Source organism: Rutidosis leptorrhynchoides, chromosome 11 (assembly GCF_046630445.1).
Source record: "Rutidosis leptorrhynchoides isolate AG116_Rl617_1_P2 chromosome 11, CSIRO_AGI_Rlap_v1, whole genome shotgun sequence".
Taxonomy (NCBI): Eukaryota; Viridiplantae; Streptophyta; class Magnoliopsida; order Asterales; family Asteraceae; genus Rutidosis; species Rutidosis leptorrhynchoides.
The window spans coordinates 168,277,094-168,287,504 of NC_092343.1; the positions used below are offsets into that span (position 1 = coordinate 168,277,094).

Genomic DNA, 10,411 nt, shown 5'->3' on the forward strand with positions numbered 1-10,411 from the left:
TAGTTTCGCCAAAGTGCCAAAGAGGTGACTAGCTTTTGACTAGTCACCCCACCACCCATCTTTTTCTTTTTCATTTTCCTTTTCTTCTTCTACTTTCCATTTTTCTCTCAAATCTTCAAACAAAGAATCATCATCTAAATCCAAGCTAGTGGGTGTCTTGCAAAACAAATTACATATTTGGAATCCTTGCAACTTCCTCTTCGATTCCATACCGACTTCATTACATTTGGGTAACTTTCTAAAATCACTAGATTTTGTGTTCTTGATATTTTAAAGTTATAAAGTTGTTAATTAGTGTCTATGGCTCAAGTCTAACATGAATATATGATTTATGTGCTCGATTTCGTTATTTGAAGTAACTAGCTTGAGTATGAACTTTGGTGTGTTTGATTTGGTAATTTGGTTGCTTGAATGTTGTTAAATGTTATAAATGCATGTATTAAATGTGTCCCTAGTATCACTAGCTTCAATTTGATGTGTAGGTTGCTTGAGAAAACTCCATAAACTTGATTAGTGATTTTGGTGAATTCGGGTTAGGGTTTGATAAGCTTGAAATGAATATTTGATGCATTGAATGCCATGAACTATTGTTAGTAAGTAGTTAGTTGTATTGTATGCTCGATTACCTACAAAACGGCATGTTGTATGTATGCATTAAATGCCCAAATCATAAATGTGCACTTATCAAATTTGAGTATTAAATGTGTGCATTAATTGATCATTTACTTTGGAAAGTCGATTGTTACAAATAACGTTTTTGGTTGGTGAAATGTATTTAGTTGTGTTCTTTGTCAAATTACCTTTCTAACGATATAAGATACGAGTTCTAAGTATTAGCGGTTTGCGAGTTATGCTTGAAAGTGTTTGGAATTGAGACTTGAACATTTGAGACTGACCAGGTACCAGTTTCTGTGTATTGTCGCGGCGCGGCAATCCTGGGTCGCGGCGCGGCATAAGCCGTGTTCAGGCTCTGACCTCCTTGGTCAAATTATGAAAAATGTTTGGCACGCTATGGACCTCCGATTCACATGTAACTTGTTCTAACATGCTTATATATGAATAAAAACCTCAGAAAAATAGTTCGGGACTCGACCCGAACGTGTTGACTTTTTCGTTGACTTTGACCGACCAAAGTTTGACTTTTTGTCAAAATTAACCAAATGATTATGCAACCTTCCTAACTTGTTTCTATACTTGTATCTTGCATGAAACTTGACAATTTGATTCACATGCTACATAATCGAGTCGTAACGAGCCATAGGACTAATTGAACATCTTTGACCTATCGTGTTTACCGTTATTGATACGACCTATTTGTTTAAGTCAAGACTAGCATTATCCATCGCACACGTTACTTTGTGAAGTATTTTTCATACGTGCACTCAAGGTGAGATCATAGTCCCATCTTTCAAACAACTTTTATGCTTTAAACTATGGGATGAGAAACATATACGTATCATACTTGTACACATTGAACACAAGTACGAAAACGAACATTCCACGTACGGGTTTGAACGAAAATCCTCAATTCAATTATCATTAGTTACACTTGCAGGGTATAAACGTGAACTTATATTATGTGATCACATGGGCTTGACGAGCCTCATTCGGACGGTTCGCTACCGTTAGCGGATGAAATATATTTTCGGGTCTAGTGTATGTTCTAACACTACGCAAAGGGTGCAAAACAGTTAAGTTTGATAATTGGGTGCCCGCGAAACAATTAATAACTTTGGAATGCAAATGATTTGATAATCATATTATATTAAATCTTGTGGTTCAAATGTAACGTTTACTAAAATACCTATGATTTCACCAACGTTTTCGTTGACAGTTTTCTATATGTTTTCTCAGGTCCTTGAACGCTACTTGATACATGCTTCCGCACTCTTTTTGATACTTGCTTGGATGTCGAGTATACATGCATAGTTGGAGCGTCTTTTGACTACTTTAAATTGTGTCGCAAGGGTTTCATTCGTACGTTAAACATTGTAATGTAACTAGTCTTTTGAACTACATTTGTAAACTTGAAACATCCTTTTACTTATGAAATGAATGTGACATATTTTGGTCAAACGTCATGTTAAAGACTTATGACCACGTAACGGGACCTAAGTAGTCGGCGCCGTCAAACATGATTTGGTCGGGTCGCTACAGATGGTATCAGAGCGTTGGTTGTAGGGATTTAGAGTTCATTGTTGTCGACCCCGAGTCATAGGGTACATTTGTGAGTCTAGACTACAACCGGCATATAGACTAGAAGTAGGAATTACTTGACTACTTGTGCATTATACTCGAACTCGTATATCATATCTAATTCTTATTCAATCTTAATCTCACGTTACTTGATTTAATTGACGTGCCACCTTGACTATATGAATTAGTGTCGAATGCACATATGAATTAGGGTAATATAATTTCCGGGATTATATTACGGTGACTCATACGAACACTCCGACATTGTGTTGTTAACCTATTACCAATTGTTAACAAAATACCGGTGCAATGCACGATCTATTAATATTATTGTATAAATTTCATTGTAGTACAGTATGTTGATAAAAATATTTGTTGTTGGTAAAAGTATTTGTTGCCACTTACTGTATGCAGGTACATGGTATGCAAGCTGTCACATTACACAAAAAAAGATATGTTTGAACTGTATCATATTCTTTTTCATGTCTATTGCATATCATATACTCCGAAATAGACTACATGAAACCTTATGTTTTACTTTATGACAACAATTTTTTTCAACCAATCTCGCGAATTCGTGGGTCTTTTCCTGGCTAAATGGATGTTAGCCTTTTTTTACAGTGTTAGACTTTCAATTTTATTTTATATGTATTGTTTTTAGGTTCAAAAAACTTGCATTGATTATAGTCAAGTAACACTAATATTGCAACTAAATCAATTTATTATAAACCTAACAAATACTATACAAGATATATTGATTTATACAAGTCAATGGTGATTCATCCCTCAAAAATCTTCACAAATTCGTGGGTCCATATAATGTGTCAATTCTTGTGACGCTCATGCTAATGAAATAGTTATATATGTATCTATTTAGTATTTCCATCCATGATAAAAAAATCATTTAATTTCAGTTTCGTATGTACTTTTACTCATAAACATTTCTTATTACAACCCTTTGATAGTTAGATATGTGCAACGTATTATGAGGTCTATTTATTTTATTAAATATATCACAACTCTTTGTGGTTCATCTAATATTGTTTACTTTTTAATCAACCTAATAAATACTTTATCAAATTCTATCATTTCATAAATTCCGCGAAATCGCGGGTCTTTAACTAGTATATATTATTTGGAACAATCATAGACACTCTATATGCAGTAATGTTGGAGTTAGCTATACAGGGTTGAGGTTGATTCCAAAAATATATATACTTTGAGTTGTGATCTAGCCTGAGACGTGTATACACTGGGTCGTGGATTGATTCAAGATAATATATATATCGATTTATTTCTGTAAATCTAACTATGGACAACTAGTTGTAGGTTACTAACGAGGACAACTGACTTAATAAACTTAAAACATTAAAACGTATTAAAAATGTTGTAAATATATTTTGAACATACTTTGATATATATGTACATATTTGTTATAGGTTCGTGAATCGACCAGTGGCCAAGTCTTACTTCCCGATGAAGTAAAAATCTGTGAAAGTGAGTTATAGTCCCACTTTTAAAATCTAATATTTTTGGGATGAGAATACATGCAGCTTTATAAATGTTTTACAAAATAGACACAAGTATATGAAACTACTTTCTATGGTTGAATGATCGAGGCCGAATATGCCCCTTTTTGCTTGGTAGCCTAAGAATTTGGGAACATCACTAATTTTGAGAATTAGTGCACGCCTAATTGACGCGAATCCTAAAGATAGATCTATTGGGCCTAAAAAACCCCATCCAAAGTACCAGATGCTTTAGTACTTCGAGTTTTATATCATGTCCGATGGATGTCCCGGAATGATGGGGATATTCTTATATGCATCTTGTTAATGTCGGTTACCAGGTGTTCACCATATGAATGATTTTTATCTCTATGTATGGGATGTATATTGAAATATGAAATCTTGTGGTCTATTATTATGATTTGATAATTATGTAGGTTAAACCTATAACTCACCAACATTTTTGTTGACGTTTAAAGCATGTTTATTCTCAAGTGATTATTAAGAGCTTCCGCTGTTGCATGCTAATATATGGACAAGATTTGGTGTCAGCATGCTTGTATAATATTGTTTAAAACTGCATTCGAGATTTATTTTGTTGTAACATATTAATATTTGTAAACTAATATGTATTGGTAGTGTGTAAGTGTGATATTTGTTAGATTATCATTTCTGGATAATCTAAGTGGTGTCTTGTTAACCTTGTCGATAAAATAAAGGTTATGGTTTGTTTTAAAAACGAATGCAGTCTTTGAAAAACGTCTCATATAGAGGTCAAAACCTCGCAACGAAATCAATTAATATGGAACGTTTATAATCAATATGAACGAGACATTTCACCTTGAAGTTGATATAAATCACCAAATTTGAAGTCTCGTAAGTAGAGACACTTTAAACTATTAGCTGGGTGTGGAAGCCACTTCGGAATATTTTCCGCAATAGAAAACTGTGAGGGTCAAAGTAAGAATTTAAGTTAACAAAGAAGATATGGCTGGAAGATGATACAAAATAATATATGAGAACTAGCTATACAGAAGAGTTGAATGGTAAAGTTCACTTACTCAAACGCAAAATGATGAAGAGCAAAATTCAAATATTAGAATTTAAAATTCAAATCGTACCTGGAGAAAATACCCGTCGATAACAAAAGCCCCAAGACATGGCATATTACTTAACAAGCTTGCCAAATTATCTTTTTCCACTCCTTGAATGGGTTTTTTGAAAGCTATACCAACCGCACCAAGACATTTACTATGCAATAACTGAAGCAAAGTTGCATCAGGGCAACTTATGACCACTAAGATGAACAACTTTGTAGACTTGATCTTGAAATTGTAAACATTGGTGCATTCAAGCAATTGCAACATCTCGAGTTGTGGTAAGTTGATGATAGTTCCATGTAAATTAGCCCCAAATTCAATATTCTTGAGCACAAGATCTTTGAGATAGAGAAAACCTTGAAACTCAAGTGGTGGCTTAATGATACTGTTGTCAAGTTCTAGCTTTCTCAATTCTAGATAATGAAATAAATAAAATGGAAGTTGATAATGTTGGTTTGAATTTGTAAGGACGAGTTTTCTAACACCATCTGTTGACAATGATGAAATCCATTGATTGACTTCTTGGAAACTATCAAGAAACATGTTTGGTATGTGAAGATGTAACTTTAAGCGAGGACCCTTGAGATAGTTAAAGATATAGTTTGTGATCCTAATAAATCCAATATGACCAAAACTTCCATTATTGGCAAACTTTTCTGAGAAATGTTTATCAAGAACCACTGACGTCATTGACGTCCATCTGTACCTCCATTTTTTTGACAGAACATGTGTCCTCACAGCATCTTCAACAGGTAGCTTCTCTAAAATCGAGTCTGTCAAATTCTCTGGCAAGTTACTGATTCTATCCACTTCAGTACAACTTACAAACCTCCTCTTAGTATTGTTATCTGTCATTACATTCAAGAAAACAAAGACCGGTTTATTTAATTACTATAATACTCTTTATTTATTTTTATTAATTTGTTTTCCTTCAATCAGAATCGATGAAGATTTCCACATACCAAGATGCGCAAAATGTGATGGAGTTCTTAGGCCGTTGTTATATCAATTTACTTATGAATGGAAGTTAGATCAATTTACATATAAATTGGTCGGTTTGGGCTATGATATATCTCTCAACGGGTCAAAAGGTAAAATAGAAAAATTGCTTAATAAACAACAGATCTAATGAACTGAAAGTTGCCCAATGTGTATCTTCAATCCATAAAACCTCTCGGATGATTTTTTTTCAAAGTTTTAGTTTTATTATCAAAGCATATATATTTGGTAATCATATTTGATACACTAGTAAAATACTCTTTATTTGCATTAAGTAAAATCGTGCGTTTTTATGCAATTTCGAGGTGCGATTTCGATGCACGATTTCGATGCGCATTAGAATAAAACATAGACTCTTCGCCTATCATTAGAATTTTCTGAAAGATAACTATCTCAGTTTCATATAGAATAGAAAAGAAATAGATAAATAAATATAGAATTTTTGAAGTAGGGCCCTTGATTTGACGGGGGAAAAAACGGGCTTAGACGTGCGTTTTCTACGCTGTTTTTTTCGACACTCAATTTCGACCTGATTTTTTCGAGGCACGTTTCCAGGGCTCGTTTTTAGACGCATGTTCAGAAGAGATACATCAAAATATACAAACAATAACAAACACTTTTTTTTTTTGGGATATTTTTGTTGACTGCAGTGGGCTGCGGCGATAGAAAGTTTGGCTTATAGCAGGAATTCAGACATGAGTTTTGGGATGAAGCAAAATCTACTGGAATTCTTATACCTGATGTAACCCAATTCCATTAGCTAGTAGTATAGTATCAATACATGGATTCCGTTATTAATATCACTTATTTAATGCGTTTCTGTTTGAAGGTTGTGTTTTTGGTGATAATGTACCAAAAGATAAGAGTGATTGTAGCTATGGAAGCTGCTGCAAGGTGTGATGCTTTCCTTGTTATTGGTTCATCAGTCATGACAATGTCTGCGTTTCCACTTGTCAGGTACAAATGTTCATGCAAACTTTATTTGACCCAAATGTTACAGTATAAATAAACACCAACACCACCAGTCAGGTTAGCTGTTTTACTAGTACCACACAAGAAGTTAAAGAACCAGATTAAAACAGTCAAAAGCAATTAAAGAAGTTAAAATTACGACACTTGTGACCATGGTGAAGGTGCAAGATTCAGTTTATGATCACTATAAACCAAAAACTTATTTCTTTCCAATAATTGGTTTTATCATACAGCAAACTAGAATTTTTCAATAACCAGCTTTCCAATTTTATGTATTACATTTGTCAAGTTCCACAACATACAAAACATGACAAATGAAAACCCACAACAAATATGCATACAATCAGAATATAAGTAGTGAAGCTCTGCTTTCGAGGAAGCTCGAGGGAACCGCGTAACATCCTTAGCAAAGTTGTACTTTTCAAAAGCATCAGCAGTTGCATTGGGCCGGATTGATATGTTTTCAAGAGTGGGAGAATGATCAAGTAAAAGCTTTATAAACAGCAACAAGGCTCTTGATCTTTCTACATGCATCATATTTATAGTTTTTAATCGGTTCAATGTCTGGTCCAAACAGTCAGACGCTTCCAAATAAGTTATTGCTGGTTTCACATCCAAATACACGTTCCGAAGACCCTAGGAAATTCATTAAAAGTGAGACTGTATTAATAATACCTACCTTAAATTACTATAAAAGCACACACAAGACAAAAACACAAGAGAAAACGTTTAGCACTCTTTACCTCATTATCCACATCGAGTCGTTCTAAGTTAGGCGAGTTCCGAAGAATGCATAAAATACCTTGAAGTTGAAACAAATCACCAAATTTGAAGTTTTGTAAGCTGAGATGCTTTAAACTATTAGCCGGGTGCGGAAGCCACTTGGGAATCTTTTCTTCAATAGAAAACTATGAGGGTGAAAGTGAGATTTTAAGTTATCAACCATGATATGAAAGATGATATGAAAGAAATGTTCTCTTGCTCAAACACAAATACGATAAAGAACAATGATTAAATATTAGAATTTAAAATTCAAATCATACCCCGAGAAAATACCCGTCGATAACGAAACCCCAAAGACATGGCATATTACTTAACAAGCTGGCCAAATTGATTCTTTCAACTCCTTGAATGGGTTTTTGGAAAACAATACCAACCGCACTAAGACATTTACAATGCAATAACTGAAGCAAAGTTGCATCAGGGCAATTCCTGACCACTAACATGACCAAATTTGTAGAATTTATCTTAAAATTGTAAACATTGGTGCATGCACACAGTTTCAGCACGTTAAGTTGTGGTAAGTTGATGATAGTTCCATGCAAGTTAGCCCCAAACTCAATATCCTTAAGCACGAGATCTTTGAGATAGAGAAATCCTTGAAAATCATGTGGTGGCTTAAAGGTACAATTTTCAAGTTCTAGCATTCTCAATTCTAGACAATGAAAAAAATAACGTGGAAGTTGATAACGTTGGTTTGAATTCGTAAGGACGAGTTCCCTAATAACACCGTCTCTTGACAAGGATAAAATCCACTGATCGACTTCTTGAAAGCTATCAAGAGCCATGTTTGGTATGTGAAGATGTAACTTTAAGATAGGACCCTTGAAAAAGTTAAAAACTTGGTTTGTGATTCTAATAAACCCATTACGCCCAAAAACTCCATTTTTGGCAAACTTTTCTGAGAAATATTTATCAAAAACTAGCGAACTCATTGTGGTCCATTTGTACTCCCATTTTTTTGATAAAACGTTTGTCCTCACAGCATCTTGAATTGGGAGCTTCTCTAAAATCGAGTCAATCAAATTCTCTGGCAAGTAACTGATTCTATCCAGTTCAGTAGAAGTTATAAACCTCCTCTTAGTATTATTATCTGTCATCACATTAAGAAAACAAAGACTGGTTTATTCGAAAAGAAAACAAGTTTATCATATTACATACAACCAGTTGACATAGCTAATGCCCTTAATTTATGTTTTATTGTAAATGAGATTGTGAGTAAGATGACACCTGACAAAAACAAATATTTTTTCTGCAATACTAGTATGTTATTGATGATTGGAAGCCTTTTTCTTACTTTCTTAATAATATTACCCTGACTATATATAGCAACAGAAGGGGGCAAGGTGAGGTCTAATGCATATATTGCAAAATAAATGTATAGGGTTATATAGTGATGCAACATACAATGGAATGATGCCAGAGGACATAACTAAGTGGTGGAACCAAGCAGTTACTACTACAAGTGTACCTAGGAATATGATGGTCAAACTATAAATAATGAAACATTTAAGTAAAAAAAACGAGGTATCATCAGACATCTCAAAGATAGAAACCAAGGCGACTGAGAAAATAAAGCTAAAAAAGCTGAGTAGTTGAGCAAGAAGGTTCACAAGGTTAATAAGGGTAAGCATGAGGGGTATGAATTTTTGAATGCTTCTAATAGTGTTCATCCTAAATCATAGTATGTACTATCTAAAAGCATATGAGAAACTAGGTACAGAATGAACATGGAGAATAAATGCAAACAATACGAGAAACATTTTCCTTATACATACAGAGTTATAGCTAAGATCAACATTTGGTTTTGCTTTGAAAAAGAAAGGACTCACAAAGAAATGAAAGATGAAAAGATAGATGGCGACACATTCTTCACAAACTCATTTTTGCATAATGCCAAAATAAGACAACATAGCCTTAGAGGCACTCGAAAGAACAGTATACTAACTAAAGTGTACGCCAAATGAAGGTCTAATAGACAGGATCGAATAAATATAAATGCCATAAGAATTACATTTATTTTGTTGTTTCAGCTCTAAAGGGCCCCTTCCAATATTTGAATGAAAAGGTTTTTCTTAAACCCAAATGTTACACCCTGATTCCAAGATGACACTCAGAAAATAAGGATATATTGACACTACGTCGATCCATTCATAGTCGCTACTGTATTTTTTAGGGCTTCCAATAAATATCTATGTATAATTTCGGTTACTTGAACATAATAAATCACCAACTAGGTTATAACAATAACAATGATAGTTACATCAAATTGCTAAACCAGGACCTACAAATTCAACTGGAATAAAGAATGTATGTATTATGGAATTGAGAAACAGAAGATAAAAAGTCGAATAGATAGAAATTACAACAGGAATCAAATTTTTTTTAAACATATGTAGGTTAATATGGATGAATTAAACCAAATTATGAGGTAGAAATTAACTTACCGATATTCAGAAGAACAGATGAATCCATCGGAGTACTGACTAGAGTTTACTTTAGAGCCCAAATTGTAGCGTTTCTAAGATTTTCATAGCTAAAGGTTTTTAGGGTTTAGGTGACTGCTTTAGGTGACTGTAGTTTATACATTACTAAAAGTTAAAGTAAGCATCCCTCAACTTTTGTTTTGTGTGTATGCTCCAAAACCCAAAATATTCATTTGCATAGTTGGTCCCTTTTTCAATTTTACTAAAATACTCAAATTATTTTAACAAGGATGAGGTCAACCGCGCGTTGCTGCAAGGACTTCAACCGTATTTTTTAGTGTGTCGTATATGCGACTAATACATGTTATACTGATTAATACATTCTTTACACAAATTCATGGTTTAATTACATAAAGTTACATGTTGAATC

The 10,411-nt window shown here is 33.8% G+C and overlaps 1 protein-coding gene across 1 annotated transcript; it reads right to left on the reverse strand.

Moving 5' to 3' along the window:
* Positions 1-7,000: 7,000 nt before the first annotated feature.
* On the reverse strand, positions 7,001-10,110 carry LOC139877610 (F-box/FBD/LRR-repeat protein At1g13570-like). Its single transcript, XM_071865037.1, has 4 exons — positions 10,003-10,110; positions 7,819-8,648; positions 7,519-7,683; positions 7,001-7,411 (listed from the first exon to the last, which is right to left on the reverse strand). The coding sequence occupies exons 1-4, from the start codon at positions 10,028-10,030 to the stop codon at positions 7,013-7,015; spliced, it is 1,422 nt and encodes a 473-aa protein (XP_071721138.1). The 5' UTR covers positions 10,031-10,110; the 3' UTR covers positions 7,001-7,012.
* Positions 10,111-10,411: the final 301 nt, after the last annotated feature.

Bases quoted from the DNA above. Each gene is read 5' to 3' on its own strand.
- LOC139877610 (XM_071865037.1), bottom strand. From the start codon at position 10,030: ATGGATTCATCTGTTCTTCTGAATATCG. The intron at 8,649-10,002 runs GTAAGTTAATTT...ATGTGATGACAG, and splicing joins ATCTGTTCTTCTGAATATCG to ATAATAATACTAAGAGGAGG. The intron at 7,412-7,518 runs GTAAAGAGTGCT...TGAATTTCCTAG, and splicing joins GACTCGATGTGGATAATGAG to GGTCTTCGGAACGTGTATTT.